Source organism: Paroedura picta, chromosome 8 (assembly GCF_049243985.1).
Source record: "Paroedura picta isolate Pp20150507F chromosome 8, Ppicta_v3.0, whole genome shotgun sequence".
Taxonomy (NCBI): domain Eukaryota; kingdom Metazoa; phylum Chordata; class Lepidosauria; order Squamata; family Gekkonidae; genus Paroedura; species Paroedura picta.
The window spans coordinates 96,432,053-96,457,482 of record NC_135376.1 but is presented as its reverse complement, the minus strand read 5'-3'; the positions used below and the strand labels follow the sequence as shown (position 1 = coordinate 96,457,482).

Below are 25,430 nucleotides of genomic sequence, written 5' to 3'. Positions count from 1 at the left end.
GTGCGCCTCCTTTCAGGGTCCTTTTCAAAAGGGGCGAGGAGGGGGCGTCCTCCGCCCGCGTTGGCACGCGAGGCCCCTATTCCCCGCGGGGGCCTGCAGGGGGCGTTCTTCCGAGCCCAGCGCCAACTCTCCCGCGGCGTCACCGGGCGGCCGCTGCCTCTTCCGGCCGGTAGGGGCGCTGCCGCGAGGAGCCCTTTAAAAGCGCCGCGCGCGCCGGGCCCGCCACAGCCTGGGGAAGGCGCTGCTCCGCGATGCTGGCGCTGAGCTCGGCCCGGCGCTTGGCGCCTCTGCTGCTGCCGCTGCCGCCGCTCCGGAGCCGGGAGGCGCTGGCCGTGCCGCTGGCTCTGGCCCCCGGGCGCCGGCCTTGCAGCAGCGGGAGCGCCACCCATCGCGGCCGCGCCGAAGACCGGGACAACGACGACGACGACAACCCGGTGGTGTTCCTGGACGTGGGCGCCGACAACCAGCCGCTCGGCCGCGTGGTGCTCCAGGTGAGCCGCCCTGCAGGAAGGGCCGCCGGAGAGCTCGGGGAGACCCGAGCGGGGAGGGAGGAAAGGCCGAGGGAGGGGGCGCAAGCAGTGAAGCAAAGCGCGCTCCCTCCATCTAGAGCAGGGGTGGGCAAACTGCGGCCCTCCAGATGTCCATGGACTACAATTCCCAGGAGCCCCTGCCAGCGAATGCTGGCAGGGGCTCCTGGGAATTGTAGTCCATGGACATCTGGAGGGCCGCAGTTTGACTACCCCTGATCTAGAAGAAGAGCTGTTCTTTGTGCCCGGCTTTTTGCTACCCGAAGGCGTCTCAAAGCGGCTTGCAAACACTTCCTGTGGGGCCGAGAGAGCTCTGTGAGAACTGTGGATGGCCCAAGCTCATCCAGCTGGCTGCAGCTCTTACCCACTGCGCAACGCTGGCTCTCAAAACCTTGCATGGAGGAGCAAACAGCAATCCAGTCCTTTGGGGGTTGATAATACCCCTGAGGAAGATGCCCTTAAGAGTAGTTAATGAATACACTTCCCTCCCTTCCCCCCCCCCAATGCAAACTTGTTGATTTGAGCCCTGCTAGTGATTCTGAATTGTAGGCCTGAAGTCTCACTTGGTGGCCTTTGTGTCCCTGGTGTTGGCCCGTTAGGAATTCAGCTGTGGTGCTCAGCAGACTTGCTTGAAGGGAATTCCTTTGGATCCGGTTATTTGCTCATTCCAATGGATTTAAACATGCTCTTTGCCATTGCTGCGTGGCAAAGCTGAATCCCCTCTTTGGGGCTCAGTAATAGGTGAGAGACAAGCCTGATTGGAGTCCCAAGATAAAGAGAAGCAAAATCCACCCAAAGTTATTTGCAAAAAAAATGCTGCAGTGTTGCTGAAAGAGAGCAACCTGGGAGGAGAGGAAGAAATTCTGCAACCTTGGGCAGCTATTGAGAATTTGGCTTATGTAACTTAGCACAAAGATCGGATAGTATATTCTCTCCTTAAAATTCTGAATACTGTAGGGCAGAAAGTCACTATGGTGTAATTGTTTAAGTGTCAGATTAAGGTCTGGGTAAACCCTGGTTTGTTGTCCCCGTTTGTGCTGTGGAAGCTCTCTGTGTGACCTTGGGCCTGTCTCTGTCTTGGCAAGCTTGCCTTACAGGGTGGTGGTTGTGAGACTATAAAGAGGAGAGCAATGCTACACCCCCACTAAGGAGAAAGTTAGTAAATAGGAATATAAATAAAAGTCTGCAGGTTTCCTCAGTTGTAGAATTCTCAATAAAGACTGCAGGTAACAGCAGGAAGAACCAGGTAAAAGTTTAAGGGAAGCAGCTGGTAATACAGACTTAGGCTTAGTAGGCAACGTGAGAGGAATGTGGCCACCCACACGAAACATAAAACTGATCAGTTAATGGCATATAAAACAGGTTAAACTTTGCAGGGGTATTCAAACTGCGGCCCTCCGGATGTCCATGGAGTACAATTCCCATGAGCCCCTGCCAGTGGCAGGGGCTCATGGAAATTGTAGTCCAGGGACATCTGGAGGGTCGCAGTTTGATTACCACTGGGTTAAAGCATTTATGAAGTAGGAGGTATAAATATAATGGATAAATTGCAGTTAATAATTTGGGAATACTGACAATATTTTAAAAATTCATGCCGTGACCTTTTGTTGGCACTATCCCTAAAAGTCTGGGGAAATTAAGCCAATTAAAACGTGATGCCTTAACCTTGGCACAAAAGGTGTTGAGAGAGAAGTTCCACAGAGAAGGTGACAAAGCGTCATCCGTGTCTCAGGACATGCTGCCGTGTTGGTCAGGGCTTAGGCCTGTGAGCTCATGTTTTGCTGGGTTGATGGGAGAGAAGGTGACTGCCAAGGCCCTTCAAACATCTTGAACTACAAGGCAGGGAGGGTCCTTTCATTTAGGTTCTGCGCCGTTTCCTTCTGTTGGGAGTCTGAGACAGCTGACCTTCTACTTCTCTACAAACCGTGGTGTAACTTAAACTAAAATATGAGTCTTTTGGAGGAGGCTGGGACGGGGGAGAGTTGTGACCTTCGTAATAGAATTTAATGGGGAAACCGGAGAGTCTAGAAGAGGACCACTTGGTTCCCTGATGCATTTGCCCTTCTGGAGCTTTTCCTTGATTGTGTGGCGCCGGCCCTCAGGCTATGGCACAGAGATTTAATGTCAGGAGTGCGCTGGCTCACTTTGACCTTGAACAAGCCTCAACCTCTTACCTTTTGCCATTCAGGTGCAAAAGATTACTCAGCACAAACAGGGACCGGCTTTCACTGAACCCTCAAGAGCCAGCACTGGTATAGTGCAGGGGTGGCCAAACTGTGGCTCTCCAGTGTCCATGGACTACAATTCCCAGGGGCCCATGGGAATTGTAGTCCATGGACATCTGGAGAGCCACAGTTTGGCCACCCCTGGTGTAATGGTCAAAATATTGGACTAGGATCTGGCAAGCCCCAGGTTCAAACCCCCCTCCCCCTTTGCTGTGGAAGCTCTCTGGGTGACCTTGGCCTAGTATTGCATTCACAGCCTAGCCTACCTCACAGGGTTGTGAGGATGAAATGGATGAGAGAACCATGTAAGTCACTTGATGTTCCGTCTGGGGAGAAAGTTGAGATATAAACAAAGTGAATGAGTTTTCCATGTATCAGAGCTGTAGCAGGCTGGTTGGGGTCATGAGGAGGGGAAAAATCCACAAAGGTTTTCCATTAGACCAGGTAATTTCCGAAATATCGAATGGCCTCTTAATTGTGTGAATCTCTTCCTAGGTTTTGAGCTGAAGACCCCCCAGCACTTCTATCTTAGGGCAGTGATTAGATAAAATATATTCCTTGCCTGAGACGCTGATAACCAGGGTTGTGCTGGGGACTTGAAAGGCTCGTTCATGAGCTGATCACCATTAATCAGGCTGCGTGGCTAGGCGCATGGGACGGAGACCAGGGGGAGTTATAGTACTGCTCTGTACCTCATGGGGCACACTGTGTCCAGTTCCAGGCACGAAGGATATGGGCAAGTTGGAACATGTTCAGAAAAGCACGACTGGGATGGTTGAAGGGTTGGGATCCAGGCCTCAGAGGAGAGGCTGAGAGAGCTGGGTCTGTGTAGCTTGGAGAAGGGGAGGGAAAGGGGGGATAGCAGAGCTGTGCTTAACTACATCAGAGGGAGCCATGTTGAAGAGGCGGCCAGCTTGTTTACAGCAGCCTTAGAGAATCTGACTACGGGCAGTGGATTCGAATTACAGTAAAAGGAGATTCCCCTTAATTATTAGAAAGTATTTTCTGACTGATCATGGATAGAATATGCTGCTTTAGAAGGTGGTGGAGTCTCCTTTTTTGGAAGTTTTTAGGAGCTGACATCCTTGAGAAGGTGGGGAGCTGGACTGGATCGCCCTTTGTCGCCTCTCCAGTTCCGTGTGGTTCTGATTACATCCAGCGTGCTTTCGGTAAATAAGAAAAGCACAGGCAATAAAAGAACTGAGTATATTTGTTGCACCCTGGTGGTTTGCTTTTTAAAATGACAGTTCCGTGCCCTTCTGGGAATATCCTGGCGACAGCTCTCTCCCTCCCATCTCCTTGGTGAATAGGCACAGTAATACGTAACTATTTATTTATAGTTCATATCCCACCTTATCTCGTTGGTGTCCAGGGGGCTGGGACTGAGAACCTCTTAGGAGGGAGTACCCAGCCAAAAAGGTCACGGTCAAGGACTTCCGTCACTCGGTGAAGCCAAAATGCCATTGAAAGACCTTCTGAAAAAACTGTGTGAAAAAGAAATGGTGGAAGTAGAGCTTGTGCACTCCGGCGATCACTGAAGCCCGAAGCGGTCAGCACCACAGCATGGAGGGCATGGGAGGGGGCGCCAGTGGTGCCCCTCCCATGCCCTCCATGCTGTGGTGCTGACCGCTTCGGGCTTCAGTGATCGCCGGAGCACATAAACCCTAGTTGGACGGTTGTACACTCGAAGGGTCATTGCTTCTTGTCATCACAACAACTTTGTGAGATGAATTTAGGTGAAGAGGGATCGGCTGGCTCAAGGTTTTTTCAACGTTCCGCACTAATTTGGACACCGGTTAAGCCAACCACGCCATCACGTTCTTCCACACCGCGTTGGTTTGTCTACTCTTAACGTTCTAAAGTGTGACGTGTCTCCGTGGGCAGGCAGTGTCCATCAGCTGCAGGTGGCCGAACATGACCTGGGCCTGACTTTGCGGTGTTTGCAGGCACCTCTGCTTCAAAGGCCACACGGTTTGCCCCAGAAGTACACAGCGCATCTGCTTTGGTCACTTTGTGTGCATGCATGTGTGCATGTTGAAGCAATGCCAAATGCGGAGTCCGCCACTTGTGCTGGTGCCGGTGGAAACTGCCATCACATTACAGCTCATGGCAACCCCATAGGGTTTTCGGTAAGAGACAAACAGAGCTGGTTTCTCATCGCTTGCCGCCGCTTAACAACCCTCGACTTCCCAGAGCTGGTGTGGTGGTTAAAGATCAGCAGACGCCAATCTGGCAAGCCAGGTTTGATGCTCCACCCCTCCACATGCAGCCAGATGGGTGACCTTGGGGCTAGTCACAGTCATGTGGGAGGCCGTTCTGAGAGAGGTTTCTCAGCCCCACCTATCTCACAGGGTGTCTGTTGTGGGGAGAGGACGGGAAGGCAATTATAAGCCGCTTTGGAAGTCCTTGGGGTAGTGAGAAGCAGGGTATAAATCCCAGCTCTTCTTCCTTGGTGTTCTCCAATGCAAGAACTAACCAGGACTTCCAAGATGTCTAGCCTGGCCCAGGAGGGCCGGGCCACTAGGATCCTGCAAGTTCCAGCTGACCGGGTGGGACTGGAAGACCAGCCGGAGTGGGAAAGTGTGGAAAGCTTTTGGGGTGGGGTGGCAGACCTGGGCCAGGGCAGCAGTGAAGAAGGCCGGTGGGAATGGAAGGGGAAAGACGAGGCCCTGGCTTGTGCCTGGCAGTGAAGCTCGGCTTTGTGGGTGGGAGGCTCTGCCGGGGGCTCTTGAGGTCTTCAGGAATTTGGGGCTGCTTCCAAGCGTGTGTGTGTGTTGCAGCAAGCAAGAGTGTTTGTCGAAAGGGATTAGGAAAGTTTCTACCAGGCCTGCGTCCTGCTTCGGTGTATCCATGTCCCTCAGATTTGGCTGGCTTGGTTAGTGGTCCAAGTGCTGCATGAGGATCTGGGAGGCTCCATTTGAATCCCCTCTTGGACCACAGGCCCTGGCTTGGTGAGCTCAGGCTAATCACACACAGGGCTCGGGTGAGCCTACCTCACAGGGTTGTTGTGAGTGTAAACTGAAGGGGGACGACATAAGCTGGGTAGGGACATGTGAGTTCATAAGTTCGTGGTAGGTTTGAATGTTGGCACTTGTGGCAAAAGCCTGCATAGGGAGCCCCTGCCTGGCGTCCCGAAGGGCGTGCCTTTCCTGTTGAAAGGTGCTGTGACAGACCTGGCAAGTGCTGGGCTGAGTGGACCAGGTGGCTCTTGATGGACAGATGGCCTGGTTCAGCCTGAGGAAGCTTCAGCGATGTTTGTTTTGGGTTGTTTTTGGTTCTCTGTGCTTCCGAGGAGGCTGCTTCCGGAAAGGTTGGCTGGCTGCTTTTCTGACGGCACCCTTCTTCATGCAAGGGCCTGCGAGATCACTTAGCAGAGTCACGAGCATGACTTGGTTATAAACGCCCGATGACTCCTCTGGGTGATTTGTGTGGAGTTTCCTAGGCGGGTGACACGGTGAGTAGGAAAAGTGGGAAGGTTACAATTCATCTTTAAGTTTTAGAGACCAGTTCCCCGGGTGGAAAAGGGATATTTTGGAGGATGGACTCTTTGACATTATGCCCTGTTGAGGTTGCTAATCTAGGGTTGTGCGTGGTGGTGTCCAAATCTGCTGTTCCAGGCCAACGCAGCTAGCGCCTCACTTCGGTAGAGGGGAGGGGAGGTGGGGGCACCGGTGCATAACTCGGTGCACCAGCACCCGTGCCTCCCCCCCCCCCCTTTGCACAGTGCAGCACTGGCTGTGTCGGCCTGGAACGGCCAATTCGGACTCCGCCACGCACAACCCTCCTCCGACTCCCCCTCCCCCCACAAGTTCCCAGGAATAGATCTGCCCCACCTTCAGCACTTATATGCTTCCCCCACCCACCCACCCATGATGGCTGTTCTCAGTTACAAAATTCTCCTAAATCTACCCTTTCTGTAGCAAAGCTCCACTCCATGAACTCTCTCTGCTTTGCAGGAGGTGAGATGCAGAAAACAGACAGGCAAAAGTACCCTCCTGCAGCCCTTCCTCTTCCTGGTTGAGGCTGATACAGATCTGTCTGGCCTTTTTTTTGTTTTTTACAAAGTTTCCTGAACGTTTTACAGAAGTTGTTATCAGTGGAGCTCTGGCTTCCGGAAACAGCACTGAAGGACTGCAGGTTTTATTAGGCGAGAGAAGCACAGTCAAGTTTAACCCCGTGTCAGTTTAGGTCAGGTGTAGCCAAACTGCGGCTCTCCAGAAGTCCATGGACTACAATTCCCATGAGTCCCAATTCATGGGAATTGTAGTCCACGGACCTCTGGAGAGCTAAAGATTGGCCACACCTGGTTTCAGTGGGATGTGGATAGGTACACCTCCGTGGGAATTTCATGAAAAAGAAATTACACTTGAGAGTGATGAAGAATGAATGAATCCTGGTTTGTTTACAGGGGTCTAAGGCAGGGGTAGTCAAACTGCGGCCCTCCAGATGTCCATGGACTACAATTCCCACGAGCCCCTGCCAGCGAATGCTGGCAGGGGCTCATGGGAATTGTAGTCCATGGACATCTGAAGGGCCGCAGTTTGACTACCCCTGGTCTAAGGTATGCATCCGTCTGTCTGGGTCAGACAGACTATCAACTTGCTTCTGGATTAATAGAAAGCTTTATTGATAGCAGTTCAGCACACCTTAACGTTCATAGTCGATTCTGGTCAATACAGGTCAAACCCACACTTTTACCCTGTCCACTTTCCCTCCCAAAACCATACAATTCCCAGGGAGTAGAGCACCCCCTCCCCCAGGTGCTGGTCCGGCCGCCTTTCCAGATGATAGTGAGGCTCACTTGGCCTTGGGTGCTAGAGAGTTCCTCTCCTACAGATAAGCAGACTAACTAAATCAAAGCAAAAGCAAGCAGACAGCTCAGGGTTACACAAAGGTTTCAAAAAAACAGCACACAAAATGGAGTGGCACAGGTCAAGCACAAATCATGGCAGGAGTTAACATCACCACTCCTGACACCATCATCCTTTTGTGTGGCCCTACAAAGACATGGTGTGTGTTTGTGTCACGTATACATGAGTGAGTTTCAAATAAGGGGTAGGCAGGCACAGTCTTTGGAACTTTTGGCCAAACTGCATAGCATCAGTTCTCCGTAGCAGGTAAAACGCAGCTTGCTGCCACAGGAGGTGGTTTTGCTCCCTTCCGGACCAGAAGCATTGTGCCTCTTTGGGAACGGAGCCCGGGGAGGACTGGGACTTCAGTAGAGCTCCATATAGAGCCCCCCCCCCCTCGAAAGCAGCCATTTTCTCCAGGGGAACTGATCTCTGTTGCCTGGAGATGAGCTATAATTCCATGGGATCCCCAGGTCCTACCTGGAGGCTGGCATCCCTGCCATTTCCAATCAGGCATGGCTGATCATGTGCTTAATGTGCCTACATCTCACTTTTCCAGCTGTTTAACATTGAGCCTTTCATTTTATTAAATGTATTTACAATAGGGGAGAATGGGGCATGTATGTTCTATTTGGTTCAGCCATAATTTCTCTTCTGATCCCAGGGGAAAAGGTTTATACTCCCTAATGGTTTAGTTTGTGGGTGATTAAACATTTATATGTTCATGGCGTTTCTGAATGCAGTGCAGTTATCGACTTGGAAGCCGGTAGAACTGGGCTGCAGGTGATTTCAGTTAATGTTCTACATGTGTGTGTGCAGAATTGGTTCCTAGCAAGGGAACATTGGTTGGAGGTTATTGAACTAGGACAAATCATGGCTGTGGGACTTACTAACTTCAGGCCAGTCGCATACTCTCAGTCTAGCCTAACTTACAGGACTGTTGTGAGGATAAAATGGAAGAGAGAAGAGCCATATATATATTTGGGCTGTGCGGTTCAGCTTGGCTGCCTCGGCGATCACTGCAACCTGAAGCCCTGTGTTTGCACTGCTTCGGGCTGCAGTGATCGCCAAGGTGGCCAAACGGAGCCGAACCGCACACCACCAGCCCTGCTTTTCCAATGTGATGGATTCAGTATGTAATACCGAACAGGTACAGTGAAGCTGAAAGACAGGCTCGGCTCCCGTGGAGGTTTGGGAGGGGAGGGATTTGTTCTCATGGCTGGCAACTCACTTGGTGTTCTTGTTCCCAGCCAGCCTGGAAAGCTCCCACTCTGACCAAGGCCCTGTTGGTGGCTGACTCCCGTCCTTTGTGGGCATTGGCTCTGTGGGCATTTCAAGCCGAGGTGGGAGAAAATTGTGTCATTTGGACCTGCCTTCCAAAAGCCTTAGGGCAGAGGTGGCCAAACCAGAAGTCCGTGGACAACAACATGAGCCCCTGTTTGGCCACCCCTGCCTTAGGGGAATAAGCCACAACGTGGTCTTTAAAATCCTTCTTTAAAATCAGTCCTTGGAAGGGAAATGGGCATAAGGTAGTTTAAACAGTGGAATCAGAATTGGCCTTCCATCACAAAATGGCTGCCACAGGTGTGCTTATCAGGCGGGCAGCCTCAAATTAAATCATGGCAATCAGGAAGGTGATTAAAAAAGCTTTGTGCAGCCTTAGTATGATCAAAGGTTATCCTCTATGGAGGGCTTAATTGTGTTGGTTCTCATTAAACCTTTCTGCCGCCCTCTTCAGGGTCTGTCTTCAGTAATTTTATTTTAAGTGACATATTTTTAAGCTAAACTATAACTTGTTATGACTTTTATGCCAATAAAGGGACTCTGACTCTGTGTTCTCTCTCTTGTCTAGCTGAATGCTGACGTGGTTCCCAAAACAGCAGGTAAGACTACGTTTTGGCAATAATTAATTTTTTTTTAAAAAGAGTCCAGTAGCACCTTTAAGACCAACAAAGATTTATTCAAGGCATGAACTTTCGAGTGCAAGCACTCGAAAGCTCACACCTTGAATAAATCTTTGTTGGTCTTAAAGTTGCTACTGGACTCTGATTTTGTTGTGCTACTTCAGGCCAACATGGCTACCCACTTGAACCTGTATTTTAAAAAGTTTATTTAGATCATGTTGGTGAAAAAAAGGGGGGGGGGAAGGAAAATCGAAAGGTGTTTCTGAAACAAGTCTCCTTGTTTCGGTGAGCATTGTGGTTTCGAAGTCCAGAATGTAGGAAGATCAATTTTATTTGCCGCCTCTGCTCCTGGTTTGGGGTTTTTTAAATCCTTTTGGGGGACGTTCCGCTTCAGCATTCCCGACTGCAAACACTGTCATTATTGAGCAACTGCAGAGTGTGGTTTGTAGAGTGGCTTATTGCAGAATTGTGTTCATCACATTCTGGTAGCACACAGCATCTGATCACTTTCGTATGATGTGCTTGAACCGTGTTGCTGTAATCTTGGGCTGTACCGGTTCAAAGGACTGACTGGGATTTGAGTGGTAAAATTATTTCGAAAGGGCACAATGGAGCCCTGAGCTGGATAGCCAGGCTGGCCCGATCTCATCCGATCGGTGAAGTAAGGTCATCTCTGGTTAATAATTGGAAGGGAGGCCACCAAGCATGTCCAGGGTTGTTACTAGGGTTGTGCCATAGCGCTGGCTGCTTCAGGCTGGAACGGCCACTTTGGCGGCTGAAGCGCACAACCCTAGTTGCTACGCAGAGGCAGTCAGAGGTGAACCACCTCTGAACACCTCTTGCCTTGAAATCCACCAATACACCTAGAGAGCTGTTTATCAGGCAGGAGGGTGACTTCCCCCCCCCCGCAATATTTTAGCTGCCTTCCTGACATGTAGCTTAAAAACTAGATGTCAAAAAGCCAATGGAACAGTCAAAAAGTCTACTTTTCCCCCTTCCTTGGTGCATAGTTTTCAGTGTAGAAGGAGATTTTTCTTGTATGGACAAGTATTCAATTGCAAGTGTCCCTTGTCTGCAGTGTCAGGTAAAGGTTTACTGCCTCAGTGTCAGTCAGTAGCCATTTATTGGCATATAAATGCCTCAATGAGATCTTGGCCCTTGTTCTGTTCACGTTGGTTGGAGCTGCCTGATTTTCACTTCTCCAGAGCCCTTAAAGCACTCTGCCTCTCATTATACATGTGCATCTCAGCAAGGGGAGGGGGCAATGTCTCAAAATCTGCTCTTCAAAAATCAGTTTGCTTGAAAGGAACAGTGATGTGGATTTGTTGGGTAATAATTGTTTGTCTTATGTTTGTAATACACAGTTTCACAACTTTTGCTTGTATTTTTTTTCTTCCTGCCTTTTCTTCCACCAGAAAACTTCAGAGCCCTCTGCACAGGTGAAAAGGGCTTTGGGTACAAAGGATCTACCTTCCATAGAGTGATTCCTTCTTTCATGTGCCAGGTAACAAATTTAAAACGTTCTACCAGACTTTCTCAACTGGGATTTCTTGACAGTCCTGGAGGGTGGGAGTTAATTGACAAATTTTATATATTAAACATTTAGGGTGCTATGACCAAACATGGTCAACCCCTCCAGTGGCTAATGATGGGCCTGGAGGGGGTGGGAAGGGGTCCCTGGTGGGCATGTCCACAGCTTCCCATCCATAGTTCCGCACGATTGCGCCACTTCTGGGTTTCTTGAAGCTTGAAGAATGTCTCAGCGGTTTCCCAATGGTAAAAAACGTTGAGAAAGGCCGAGTTAACATGAAGCTGAAGGGACTTGTTTTGTAACTCAGTGAATTGCAGTCAGCTGCCAGAAGGAAGGTCCTGAGGGGTGGCCCGTGCATTGATAACAGCCATGACAAGTTCTGTTCTTGGATGCTTCTTTTCATAAATAAGTTTCTGTGTGTGAATTTTTGGCACCCTTGAATAGCAAGGTTGTTTCACTGCAGGAAGAAAGCCAGTGGTGTGGAGGTTTCTTGGTTGCTCCCCACAACCTGTTGTAGGGAAGGGTTTCTCAGGGGTGGCCTCTCCCCTGTGGAACGCCGTTTCTGATAACACCATGCCCTGCGGAGCTGGCGTAGTTTCTGCAGGGCTTGCATGGCTGAACTGGTCTTGAGACGTTAACCAGGTAACCTGGGCTGGTTTGATGGTGGCAAGATGTGGAGTCAAACATCTTAATATATATTTGATTTTGTTGCATTATAAGCATTATAAGACGCTGCTATGCTCCTTAGTTGAGTGGCAGCTGAAAAATCTAATGTAATAAACAAATCCATGACTCAATAAGCATCTAGGTGGCAGAAGCTGGATTCTGTGCTGGAATGTCCATTCCCACTCCTTACCTGCACATTCGATCATCGTTTTAGAAGGCTGCATATGCCAGGAGAAAGGTTATTTATATTAACACATGCCCCCCACTCCCCAAATGGCCAATGATGGCCTGTAGGGGGTGGGAAGGGGAGGGGGCCTGGGTAGGCATGTACATAGCTATGCTTCACAACCATATTCTGGACGATAGTACCATTTCTGGGGTTTCTCAAAGCCTGAACAATGGTTTGGGGGTTTCACAACAGCAACAAAGTTGAGAGAGGCTGCTTTAGAGGGTGTTTCTTGTGAGGAAAAATGGAGAGGACAATGTGGCAAAGTCCACTGGGTCCACATTGGAAAGAAAACAGGGATATAAATATCTAAGCCAGTATAATTTTTAAAATGGGAAATGGAGGCAATTCTGTTTTGGCCTCCTATCATGGAATCGTAGAGTGGGAAGGGTCCTACAGGCCCTCTAGTCCCACCCCCTGCTCAAGGCAGGATCAGCCTCCAGCATCCAGGAGAAGGCTCAATCCAGCCCCTGCTTAAAGATGCCAGGGAGGGGGAGCTCCGCACCTCCTTAGCAGCTAAACAAGGTTTCCAAGGTAGCAGCTTTTGAGAGTGAAGCTCCCTTTGTCAGATACAAAAGAATTATTTCTTGCCACCTGAAGGACCGTTGGTAATTGGATATAGCAATTGAGACAGTTAAATTTGTTTCTGTGGGTGTTGCTTAGTAAAATAAAGAGTAACGACCTCATGCTTCCCAGCTTGCTTTGAGAAACCTACTTTATTATACTCGGGGCTTTCTTGCTGTTCTTGTTCTCATAAGGGGGCTTTGGCCAGGAAAACAGGCTGCGGGTGTCCATGTGGAATTCTAATGAGTCTTGGCTGGTAAGAGACAAGCCTGACGATGAACGTTTTCAAGATCAGAATCACAGAGAGCCAGAAGAGAACCCAAAGGGACATCCGGTCCAGCCCCCCTCCCCCAACCTGGGTTCACCTAGTCGCCTCCTAAAGAACTTCCCATTAAAGACACTTCATCACCTTCTGCTGCAGCACATTCCTTCTGCTAACAGCCCTCGCCCGCCTCTTGTTCTCTGGCAGGAAGCCCAATTCATGCCAGTCATCCCCATGGATCCCTTGCTTCTGAGAAGTAGGCTTGAGTCACAATTAAATTAGTTCTGGGTCGGTGAAGTGGGGCATGGAGCATGCATGAATGGGCAGTTCCTTCTCGTTTGGCTTCTGGTTCGTCTGAAAGGGCAGTAAAAATAATGCCCAAAGGATTGTTCTAGACTTGAGGTAGGGTGCTGGTGGTGTACAGCAGGGGCAGTCAACCTGTGGCCCTCCAGATGTCCATGGACTACAATTCCCATGAGCCCCTGCCAGTGTTTGCTGGCAGGGGCACATTGTAACTGTCCTGGGACATCTGGAGGGCCACAGGTTGACTACCCCTGGTGTACAGCTTAGGGCAGTGGTCCGCAACCTAAGATTCTCGAGGCTGCAGACCAGTGGCGGCGGGGAGGGCGATCACCCGACTGCGCGGCCCTGCTTCCCTCTCCCCCCCACACACAAAAAGAAGCTTGCCGGGCTGCAAGCTAATAGAGGGGGGGAATCAGTGCCGCGCATGCACAATTTCGGGCGCGCATGGCGCACGCACGGCCCAGTCGCGCACGCACGGCATGCACGGGTGGGCAGTTGCTCTGCCGGTCTCCAGCTCAAAAAAGTTGGGGACCACTGTTTTAAGCCATATAACTTAGTTACCTTCATGGACCTTTGATATTAATAGATCTAAGTTATATGGCTTAAAATATAAGGTATAAAATATATGGTAGTGTGTCAAAAGTATCCTTGAAGAAAACAATTAAGAAATAAGTTCACTGATGAAGTTAAATACGAAAACAAGGTTTTATACCTAGGAACTCGTTCTATTGTTTGAATAAAGTTTTTGCCTTCGCCAGCTTGAAATTTTTTTCCCTTGTTTGAGGAGCAGAGAGGCTGAAAGGAAGAAAGGCAGCTTGCATTTGAATAGAAGTCCTTTTTCTGGTGCTCTAAAGGTAAAGGTATCCCCTGTGCAAGCACCGAGTCATGTCTGACCCTTGGGGTGACGCCCTCCAGCGTTTTCATGGCAGACTCAATACGGAGTGGTTTGCCAGGACCTTCCCCAGTCATTACCGTTTACCCCCCCAGCAAGCTGGGTCCTCATTTTACCGACCTCGGAAGGATGGAAGGCTGAGTCAACCTTGAGCCAGCTGCCGGGATCGAACTCCCAGCCTCACAGGCAGAGCTTACAGACTGCATGACTGCTGCCTTACCAGGGGTTAATTTCAGTGGCACATGTATTGATACCTGCTGATGTTTTCTGCAATAGGCAGACGTGTTTTCATGCATCGGCTGTCAGGAACTGGGGCCTACGTCATCAGACGTGTAGACTTAGTATTAAGCTGCTCCATGAAGTAAATTAATCTCTGTTCTGAATGTCTAACAGAATAATCCCCCAGCTTCTTCCTCACTGACTTTTTCCTCTCCCATAAGGCAGTGCCAGTTTTTTTGTCTTTGTCAGGATCTGGGTGGCCATTTCGAAGTAGTGCATTCTAGAATTTAAATTCAACCTGCCTTAGGATTGCTACATTTGTCCTATCAAGCGGTAGGGTGGGAGCCTGTCATTCCGGAGACAAGACACGAGATTGATATGATGCAGTTAATTGCTGCAAAATTAGAGGCACTCATTCTTGACTGCTTAAGATTGTTTTAATGATTGCCAGCGTGCTCTTGTGGTTGCTCAGTTGTAGGCAAGCTATTGTGCAATTTAGTGTGCTCTAACACATTCTGTTTGCCTAAGCCAGGGGTGGGCAAACTGTGGCCCTCCAGATGTCCATAGACTACACTTCCCATGAGCCCCTGCCAGCGGCTCATGGGAATTGTAGTCCATGGACATCTGGAGGGCTACAGTTTGCCCATACCTGGCCTAAGCGTAGCCTACATATTTGTTTGGAGTTCTTTTATTTTAAAGTGCTGTTTCTAGGAAAGGCGGTCAAAATGCTGAGATGCAGTCTGATCATCTTACTGTCATATAGCAATTTGTGTGGTAGGTTGTGGGTAGGGATGCCAGCCTCCAGGAGGGACCTGGGGATCCCCAGGAATTGCAGCTTATCTCCAGATTACAGAGATCAGTTCCCCTGGAGAAAATGAATGCTTGGGGAACGGCTCTTTCTCACTGTACCTTACCGAGGTCCCAGCCCTCCTCAGGCTGTCCCCTCCATTAAATTTGGAAGTTCTTTTGAAGAGAGCTCCAGCAGCTATGCTGCAAATTTGGTTCCTCTACCTCAACCTCCACCCTCCACCAGACAATTTCCCATTGACTTTAATGGCTACATAGCGTGTAATGGAGCCAAATATATATTTGAGAATCTCAAATCTTGCTGAATCAAGTCAGGGTTTAGCAGTCAGCACCCGAATCCCCCAGGTTCAGTTTAAAAATACCCCAAAATCTGGAATTGCCATTGATTCGGGGGAAGGGGAAAATTCTATGCTGGCAGGGGCTCGTGGGAATTGTAGTCCATGGACATCTGGAGGGCCGCAGTTTGACTACCCCTGGTCTAGATTGTCTCCATTCTGCTTTAGCCGCTGCTCTGTCCCGTTCCCGGTGTGTTCTCTTTTCTCCTGAATGACCTTTCAGCTTGAAAATCCTCAGCAGGGGTGGAACGTGAATGCAGCCTCAGGTGACACTGTGATGCATGCCAGGTTCTTTCTAGGTGTTAACACAGCTGCTGCCAGAAGCCACATCCCTGTGTCTGGCACTCCCCTGACTCTTGGTGAGGGCAAGCGTCTCGTGATTGTGATGTCACTGGCACGTGTCAGACTCCGCGTTCCATGCTGGGAGGGAGGGAGGGAGGGGGAGAGCAGTGCGCTAGTAGGCATGCTGCCTCGTCATGTGTCGGCTGCCTAAGAGGCGGCTTCCCTGGGGAAGTGGGGCAGAACTGGCCGGACGAGTCTGCCGGGTGTCTTTGGGCAGGAGCCCCAGCGATCCCGGTCGAGGACCAGAGAGCCCGTCAGTGGCGAGTTGCGCAAAGAGATGGTGTGCGGCCGGACCCGGAGCATGCTTTTGTTTTCATTATCATGGGCAAAGTCTCTGCTGAAGCCGGAATTATGAGCAGAAGATCATTCTGAGCGGGTTCTTTTTTTTAAAGTCACAAAAGCACAAGCTTCTGAAATGGATTTAAAAGGAAACACCTTTGATTGCAGTCCTTGTGCTTGAAGTTAATCAGTTCTGTTTCCCAGCTCTTTTTCATCACCGGCGATGGTGTTTGGTCCTGCTTTCGTACTATCTTAGTATTAATTTCCCTTCCTTGTCTATATTTTGAATTAATTCTTCAGATCTGTATGTTTGATCTTCAGTTTCCTTCATTTCCATTTCCTCTGTACCAGCAGAGGGCCGTGAAGTGCTGGCAACACATTCACTTTTAGTTCTTTGCTAAGAGTGTTACCAAGTTCTAAGTGAAGTCTCCCCCCCCCCATATTTTAAGTTTCTGGGGCAAAAAAAATATGGATTTTCCATGACGTGTGAGCAGTGTGTCTAAGATCCTTGTGGTCATGCCAAAAACCTGTGCGCAGTATACATATGCAATTGACTGTGCTCCTTCCATTGAATCGTGGGAGTTTGCTTGGTTACTGTAATACAGGATATCTAAATACACATTCTTTGGCAACAGTCTATATGCTAGTGGTGGCCAAACTGTGGTTCTCTAGGTGTCCCTGAACTACGATTCCCATCAGCCCCCGCCAGCATGTGCTTGTAGACCAGGGACACCTGGAGAGCCCCAGTTTGGCCACCCCTGCTATAAGTGGCATGGCGCCCCCAAGTGTTTTTAGGAAGTGGGTGAGGCCAGGGAGCACTTTGCCCAACAAGGCCAATTGACTGGAAATTTGATTGGCTGGGAAGGTTTTTGTAAATGATGCCTGGGGCTCTGTGCAACTAGGGTTGTGCGGTTCGGTCGCCTCGGCAATCACCAAAGCCTGAAGTGGCATGTAGGAGGCCAGCGCCGCGGAGAGGAGGGGCGGGGCATGCCTGCGTGCAGCTTCTGGCTAGTGCACCGCTGCTGCCCCTCCTCTCCATGCCACGGTGCTGGCTTCCTACACGCTACTTTAGGCTTCGGTGGTTTCTGAGGTGGCCGAACTGCACAACCCTCGTGGCAACCATTTGGTGATTGGCTCCACCCCCCGCGGCAGCCATGCTCTGGTTGTGGGCCCACACTGCTGTGCCAGACTTTCAAATGTACTCACAGGCTCAAAAGGTTGCCCCCCGTGCTCTATGCCCCGCTGCCTGCCTTAGTGTAAGAGCAATCTTGCTAATTCCACACAGCCTTCCTGGTTGTTATCCCCGTAAAGTGGTCCATGTTCCGGGTCAGAAGCTAGGGCAATATTGGCATCTGGCCTAGCAATTCTGTTGCCCAGTTGAGGTCTGGCTGCAAACTCAGCTCTTTCAAGCCTTGTATTTGAACAAACAGCCATCATGCTTGCTTTCCTCCCATTGCGTATTCCCGTTTTCTCTGGTTTTGAGCTTCATCTAGCTGGGCCCACTCTGAGCTGCTACGTGCGACTCTCAATAATTGTGATTCCTTGCAGGGTGGGGATTTCACCAACCACAACGGCACTGGGGGCAAGTCGATCTACGGCAGCCGATTTCCTGACGAAAACTTTGAGCTGAAGCACGTTGGGCCAGGTGAGCTGCCTTCCTGTCCTTCCTCCCCACCCCCAGCTTGCAGCTGCCTGCCAGAGCTGATTCACATGTTTTTCAAGGAATTCAGTTCCGTTGCCTCTTCTGGGCCAGGCTGGTGTTAAAAGTTCACGAGCAGAAAAAGGTTTCGGTTGGTTAGTTCCAGTATTTCCTTCCAGAAGTGGACCAGCTAAATCGGGAAGAGGCTTGGTCAAAGGCTGGAAGAGATCTTGTCAACAGTTTTATCACTGTGCCATCCCATTGGAATTCTGTGTCTCAGGTTGTCGGGCGCAGCTCAAGCCGAAGCACCAATTAAGTGTAATTAAATGGTGCTTGTCATGTTTTGGATGTGTCGTAATTGCAATCCTATGCATGCCAAGCGCCATGAGGTCATGCTTGTTCATGAATGAGGGGGATGACTCGGCAAAAGTGCTTCCGGGACAGCGCAGCCCTTTCTTCCTTGAAGGGACCCCTCACAAAAGTTGTGTAAGTTGGAGTTGATTAAGTGTTTTTGTTCTGATTAATGCACCCAACTTTTATTTCCTTCGAACTTTTATTTCTTCAGGCCCACGGGCACATCTGGTATGAGACAATCAGTGCAGCAGCAAAATGGCTACTGCAGGAGGTGGAGCCAGCCGCAAAATGGCTGCCCCAGATTCCCTTCAGTAACACCGTATAAATCCTGATGCTGCTGTGGCAGCTGCTGCCAAAGCTACCTTTAACAATATCATAGAGTCATAGAGTTGGAAGGGGCCACACAGGCCATCTAGTCCAACCCCCTGCTCAACGCAGGATCAGCCCAAAGCATCCTAAAGCAGAATATCTGTGGAGTCAATCCGAAGCCTTGCCTGGCCCCACCCACTTTTGAAGAGCTCTTGGTGGGTGCCAGGAAAGGTCTTAGTGGGTGAAATGGTGCCCATGGGTGCCACGTTGGGGACCCCTGGATTAGGCTGTGGCCAATAGTTCAAAAACGCATCATTTCGGTGTCCTCAGGAGAGCTTGTTTTTTGAAGAGCTGATCTCCATGTTTTATTGCAATTTGGGTGGTGCGCTCCCGCACGCTTCGCCGATCACTGAAGCCCAAAGTGGCCAGCGCTGAGGCGCTGGCCACTTTGGACTTCAGTGATCGCCAAAGCTTGCCAGATCGCACAACCCCACTTTTGAAGTGGCAACCTAGTAATGGGTCTTGGCAATCAGTCTTTAAGAAGGAAAAAAGCCAGGACTCCTCCTGAGAGCTCCCGAGCTGTAGGGCGTGCCTGAAGAATCTCCGAGGATCCCAGGGGTGGTGGGCACAAAACATTATGTGGGGGCATTTTGCAAAAGCAACTTTAGGAAAAAGAGAGGGGTACTGGTGGAGGGGAAATTAAAAGGAGAATTTTGGGTAAGGAGTGAATTAGTGCCTGACTCCAACTGGAACACTTAAGAGCTCATGTTGAATGGATTGCATTATGAATGCTCTGGGAATAGCACTCCCCATCCGAGACGCAGGCAGAGAACCAAGCTGCAAAGCGGGTGACTGAGATGCAGTGAATTAAATAGCCGTCTTGTTGATTTTGCAGGTGTTCTCTCAATGGCCAACGCGGGACCCAACACCAATGGATCTCAGTTCTTCATTTGCACGGCCAAAACTGACTGGTAAGCATTCCGGAAATAGGAGCACACTGGTTCTTTGTAAGAGGGCTTCCTTGAGGGTTGGGGAGCTGCTCAAGATGTGCTCATGGTTAGATTAGGGCAGGGGTAGTCAAACTGCGGCCCTCCAGATGTCCATGGACTACAATTCCCAGGAGCCCCTGCCAGCGAACGCTGGCAGGGGCTCCTGGGAATTGTAGTCCATGGACATCTGGAGGGCCGCAGTTTGACTACCCCTGGATTAGGGAGTCTTCCCCAGTTGTAAAGATTTATCTTGGAAATGGTCGCTGTCTTTAGCATTCCTTCAGGCACGTGCTCTTCTGCTAGCGTGCTTGTGGTTTCTTTAATAAAGGAGTGAATGTCTAGGACTGGGTCTCCACCCTGAATTTAGACGGCCCAGGCTAGCCCGATCTCATATTTCAGGAATTAAGGATTTGGATGCGAGACCACCAAGAAAGTTCAGGGCTGCAGCACAGTGGCAAGCCACCTCTGTCCCCCTCCTGCCTTGAAAACCCCTTGAGGGGGTTGCCAAAACTCAGCTGCAACCTGCCTGCACTCTCTGCCACTGAGGCTTGCCCAAAACTGGATGAATGGGGGATAATTTTACAAAATCCCCCTCTCCTGCAAGATGCATCCTGTTTCAGCAGACTTTTCAGGAGATAGAATCATAGAATCATAGAGTTGGAAGGGGCCATACAGGCCATCTAGTCCAACCCCCTGATCAACGCAGGATTAGCCCAAAGCATCCTAAAGCATCCAAGAAAAGTGTGCATCCAACCTTTGCTTGAAGACTGCCAGTGAGATAGTTCATAGTATCAGCCTCTCCCTAGTTTAGTCTGAGGACAGTGTTTCCTGCTGTCACTTAGCTGGCTTTGTGGTTTCTTCTTCATTATGTGATCCCCAGTGGGTTGGGATGAGGGCCAAAGACCAGCTGTGGGAGGAGCAGGAATCTGCAGTAATCAGATAACAAGTGAGTGTCTGTCCCTCCCATGCAAATACTGTGTGCTGGGAATCCATGTGGGCCGTTAGTGTAATCCTAAAGTAATGGGCATCCAAACCAGGATGTACTCTTGAGTAAATCCCAGCAAAACTTCCTACCCTTTCACAAACAAAGAGTAGATGGGAATCCCCAGCAGGGAGCATCACACCTTTCCTGGTGCCCATGAGGTGTTTTTAGAAGGTAGGCAGGGCCAAGGGATAGAGTTCTCCACCAAGGCTGAGATTTTATTGGCTGTGCAGATTGTTCTGAAATATTCCTTCAGCTGCAGCTGCCTCCGCAGCTGCCTTCTCTGTGACTGAAGGTAAACTACAGTGGCCATTTTGTGGCTGGCTCTGCCTACCACAGCAGCCATTTTGTAACTACTCCCACCATCCCCTGTCAGAATTCCAGAAGTGCCCATGAGCTCAAAAAGCTTGGTAACCCCCAGATAAGATACTGTCCATGTGTCATTTTCTTATTTACCCACCATTAGAGAGGAGACACATCTTACGTCATGTTTCGCTGCTTGTCAAATGCGTCCTTTGGGTAGAGAAAAGCAGCATATAAGAACCAACTCTTCTTCTTCAGTAATCTCAAGGCTCTCTCAGCCTCACCTCCCTCACAGGGTGTCTGTTGTGGGGAGAGGAAAGGGAAGGAGACTCTAAGCCACTTTGAGACTCCTTTGGGTAGAGAAAAGCGGCATATAAGAACCAGCTCTTCTTCTTGCTTTTCTGCTTTTCTGCTTTTCATCCACTTTGAAAGAAGATTATTAAACATTTGATGGACTATATTAAGCTTATTTTTGCGTCTCTTGGTCTTCAGTAGCTTTTTGCCACCTGGAGGCTGGCAGTCCCAGCACCATCATTGTAGACAAAGGGGGGGGGTAATCTGGTCACTGGCTTTTAATCGTGATACTTAAATCAGCCTCCGTGTCTGTGGGCAGAGTAACTTTGAATAGGAGTAGGATGTTATCTCAGTGGCTGGCTGGTTATGTTTTGGGAATGAAATGCTGCAATTTTTGCCCTCCGTCTGTTCGGCGGTCACACTTCACATGCCCAGCTGTGGAGTGGGTGTGGACCGATTGCCCATTTGGCACGGGACAGCTTGAACACCACCTGTATTAGGTGTTGGCATTGAATATTTTCCAAGCTGCAAATATAGAAAAGCTGTCATTCCAAACAGGTCCACAGTAGCCCTTACGGCTGCCAAGGCCTACTTAGACAGACACCAAATTAGAGGAGCCAGATTATCAGTGTGCAGGCCCACTTGGCATGGCTAGCTTGTGGCTCTGGTAACTGTTTTGCCCAACTTGCTTTCGTAACCGGCACCCCCCTCCCCTCCCTCTCCCACCACAAGCCTGCAGGCAGTTTTGCCAGCTTGCTGTTTGCACTCATGTCCTGTTCTTGTTCCATCCTGCAGGCTAGACGGGAAGCATGTTGTCTTTGGCCACGTGAAGGAAGGGATGGATGTTGTGAAAAAAATCGAGGGGTTTGGCTCCAAGAGTGGGAAGACGTCGAAGAAGATAGTCATCACCGACTGCGGCCAGCTGTCCTAGCAGCCGCTCGGCCCCTCCTCTCCGGAGAATCGTCACTGGCGTCCAACGGGATCCATTCTCAGGCATCTCTCTCCTGGATTTTGTACTGATGAGAAAATAAACTTTTGCTGAGCCATCATCTGTTAGAGTTGAAATATTTGGGAAGGTTCCACTTTGACAGATCTGATAATGTGTCTAGTTTTGTGCTTTCAACTTAACTTAGTTGTACTATTTTTATATATGCGTTGAGAACTGAAGGTTTGATCATTGTGGGGGGAGGGGGGGTGCAAGAACAAAGGCTGCTAGTGGGAATTTGTTAAAAAGCCACCAAGTACCTCAGTCTTCCACACTGTGAATCTAGTAAATGTGCAAACTCTGAATTGCGAGACTCTTAGCCAGTATATTCCCATCTTAACTACCTTCAAGGTACTTGAATTCTCTTTGAAATGAATGTTGACCGACACGTCTACAGTAACTGGATCAGGATTTCGAAGATGGTTGGTCAGGTGCTTAACTGTGTTGCTGAGTCTTGACCTCTCATCTCCACAAGCTCAGTCAAGATGAATTAATGGGTAGCTCTGCTTTCCTCGGGTTCATTTTCATCTGCGCTTGGCAGCAGCTCATTGCCTAAGGGACGAGCCTGGAGTTATGTTCTGTGGGGGATCTTGCCATCGGAAAAGATCGGCAGCAACCGAAGTGCCGGCAGCGGGACTGATGGATCTCCCACCACACTCTGGGTTCTTTCCTGCCTGGATCACCAATAAGTGAAGAAGGTTAAATGTTTGCATCCCTTGCTTGAAACGAACGTGCGTGGCAGACCTGCAGTTAGGCCTTGACTCCGGAAACCAAACAGAGCTGAAGGATGCTTCCTTGATTTTCATGGGGAGAGAAGGAAGATAGCCGAATCTGTTCAGTTTATTCCATTGTTATTACCATTGCTGTTTGACACAAGAACAGAGTTCGATGTATTGTTCTTTTGCGTTCTGTGTGAACTGCCCTGAGCCTCAGGGGAGGACAGCATACAAATGTAATAAGTAAATTTTAAAAACTGAATGCCTTGAAACCTGGGTTGGGGAAAGGCCACCCCGCGCGTTCCGGTCTCGGTGACATGTTCTTAGCCAAGTATTGCAAAACCAAAAAGGGAAACTGAAATCCAAGCTAACCAGAAAAGTTAGGAACCCAAAGGCTGAGCTGCAAACATAATTAAAAAAAAATTACAAATATTATGTAAAGTGCACAGTTCAACATACTAAAAATACAGTCATCATAATTTAAAAACAGCACATTTCTAACTACACATGGAATAGACTAGCGGTCCCCAACCTTCTTGTAGTCGGGGACCGCCTCCGAGGGTGGGAGAGAGCCAGCGGCCCAGCCACAGCAGCTGCACGTAAACGCGCATGCACAGTTGCCACGCATGCGCGTTTTCGCCACTAAGTGGCGGTAATGCACATGCGCAGAACAGCCGCACGTGCGTGTTTTCGCCAGCAGGGGGCGCAAACACGCATGCGCGGCGGCTCCGCACGTGCGCATTTGCGTCGCTGGTGTGCCAGCGGCTGCGCCTGACTCTTCCCCCCCTCTCGCTGCGGGGGGGGGGGAAGGCAGGCACGGCCACTGGCGGCCTGGTACCATGGCCTTAGCGGGCGGACCGGGGGTTGAAGACCACTGGAATAGACCAACATAGAATGGACCAAACGCGTGACGACCCGGAGGGTCTTCCTCAGTAGTCAGATGATTATATAAATTACGTATAAAATCAAAAGGCTTTTTGGGTAGCAAAGAAAAATCTGTTAGGTGCTGCTCCATGTGCAGTTATAAATGTTTTAAAATTATGACTCTTCTAATATGTTGAATTAGTGCACTGTATGTAATATTTAGGGTTAAAAAAAATATTTTTGCAGCTCAACCTCTGGATTCCTACCTTAGCAGAGTGTTCCCCTTTGAAACTAATGCAGATGCTATGGAGTTTAGATCAAAATCACTCTCATTTTCTCTGGGTCCATTGTCCATGCTAGCATGTGCCAGGTTAAACCCAGAATAAAAGTTTACAAAGCTGTCAGGCATAGGGTCGTGTTGTGGCCGGGTAGAATCCAGGCCTTCATTTTTAAGCCCTTGCCTTGCCTTTCTCTCTTACTTGATTGTCAAGTGAACCTGAAGCAGCTTGAAATAAGCCTTGAACATTGAGGCTTTCTCAGTTCAAGGTGTTGTGGGATTTCTGTTTTTAATATCATGGTAATTGCCCCAGTCTCTTCCTGAGAATGATCTCTTCTTTTGTGTCCCCTCAATTAGTTATCAGGGTCCCTGTTGGGAAGAGGGAATGACTCTTTGACCCGTAGATGGGTCTTGTACAGGGCAATCAACCGCAGTAGCGAGTAGTATTTGAAACACCGGTGTATTGCAATGGGTTCAGAAATCACAGCAAGTATGAGTACAAGACGTTGAAGCAGAAATGCGTTGGGTGTGGTGCTGGTACAGAAAAGCTCAGCATATGAGTGTGAAAATGTAGTGTGCAGTTCTGCTTCTAGAATAGATTGCTCACAGTCATGTCTCCAGCTTTTGCCCTTTTTTGCTAAAACAATCACAGAATCATAGAGTTGGAAGGTGCCATACAGGCCATCTAGTCCAACCCCCTGCTCAATGCAGGATCAGCCCTAAGCATACTAAAGCATCCAAGAAAAGTGTGTATCCAACCTTTGCTTGAAGACTGCCAATGAAGTGCATGTGTGAAATTTTGTGTGTTCAGGGTGCTTTTTTGCAAATGAAGAATAAATGCAGCTAGAGATGACTTACCACAAGCAACTACTGCTTCTTTTTATTCTGTTCCCCTCTCATGCAAGTGGAAATTTTGCACTGGTTCCAACTCTTGTGTTTAGGAAGAGAAGTGTTTGGTAAGACCACACTTCCAGTGTGGCCAAGGTATTTTGATCATGCAAATTTAGTGATGGATGGCAACATTGCAGGTTTAAATTTTTGCTTTAGGCCCAGGTATGCAATGAAAGGCTAAATACCTCTGGTCTTTTGTTCTTGCATTCTCTGAAGTGTATTTGAAATATTCAATGTTAACTTGGTTGGCTTATATGCATTGTCAATAAAAATGTTTTTTTTTTGTTACATTTTCTCTTTTGTATGTGTATGATCATTAAAGAACCACCTTTGGTACAAATCTGATTACTTTCCTGAGCGAACCTATTAACAATGGCTTGCGTTTGTAAATCCTGACTTGGTGCAAAAGCTCAATTTATTGTGAAACAAGCAAGAAACCAGATCAATGTGTTGCCTGAACTGGCCTACAACCCAGAAGCCACAGCATTTATCCCCAAACTCCCTTCTCCCTCCCACTGGAATCCAGGATTCAGCGGGAGAAGCTTCAAAGCCAAAACAAGGGGGGGGGGTGAATGCAATGGGTGCTTATTGAGGACCCCTGGCCTGTCCTCGCTGGAGCATGGATGAGACGGAGTCGTGTGAAAGCAGGGAAACCAGAACAGGCAATAAAGAAAACAGATGTTGACGAGCATTCCTAGCAGGGTTGTGTGCTTCGGCCACCAAAGCAGCCGTTCCAGCCCAAAGCAGCTAGTGGCATGGGGGGGGGGGTGGCGACGGTCCCGGCGCGCCAATTGGTGCACGCATGCAGGTGCAAATGCACCTGGGTGTCTGCGCCAACTGGTGTGCCGGCACCATCGCCGCCCCCCCGCCCCCCCATGCCACGGCACTGGCTGCT

The 25,430-nt window shown here is 49.4% G+C and overlaps 1 protein-coding gene across 1 annotated transcript; it reads left to right on the top strand.

Annotated features, from left to right (window-relative positions):
• Positions 1-213: 213 nt before the first annotated feature.
• PPIF (peptidylprolyl isomerase F) lies at positions 214-24,823 on the top strand. The gene is made up of 6 exons (XM_077350890.1): positions 214-491; positions 9,455-9,485; positions 10,922-11,010; positions 17,481-17,577; positions 19,130-19,205; positions 21,598-24,823. Exons 1-6 carry the CDS (start codon positions 252-254, stop codon positions 21,731-21,733), a joined length of 669 nt encoding a protein of 222 aa, XP_077207005.1. The 5' UTR covers positions 214-251; the 3' UTR covers positions 21,734-24,823.
• The last annotated feature ends 607 nt before the right edge of the window (positions 24,824-25,430 follow it).

Coding starts and splice junctions, on each gene's coding strand:
- PPIF (XM_077350890.1), top strand. CDS start 252: ATGCTGGCGCTGAGCTCGGCCCGGCGCTTGGCGCCTCTGCTGCTGCCG. Junction 11,011..17,480: donor TTCCTTCTTTCATGTGCCAG/GTAACAAATTTA, acceptor GATTCCTTGCAG/GGTGGGGATTTCACCAACCA. Junction 17,578..19,129: donor GCTGAAGCACGTTGGGCCAG/GTGAGCTGCCTT, acceptor TTGATTTTGCAG/GTGTTCTCTCAATGGCCAAC.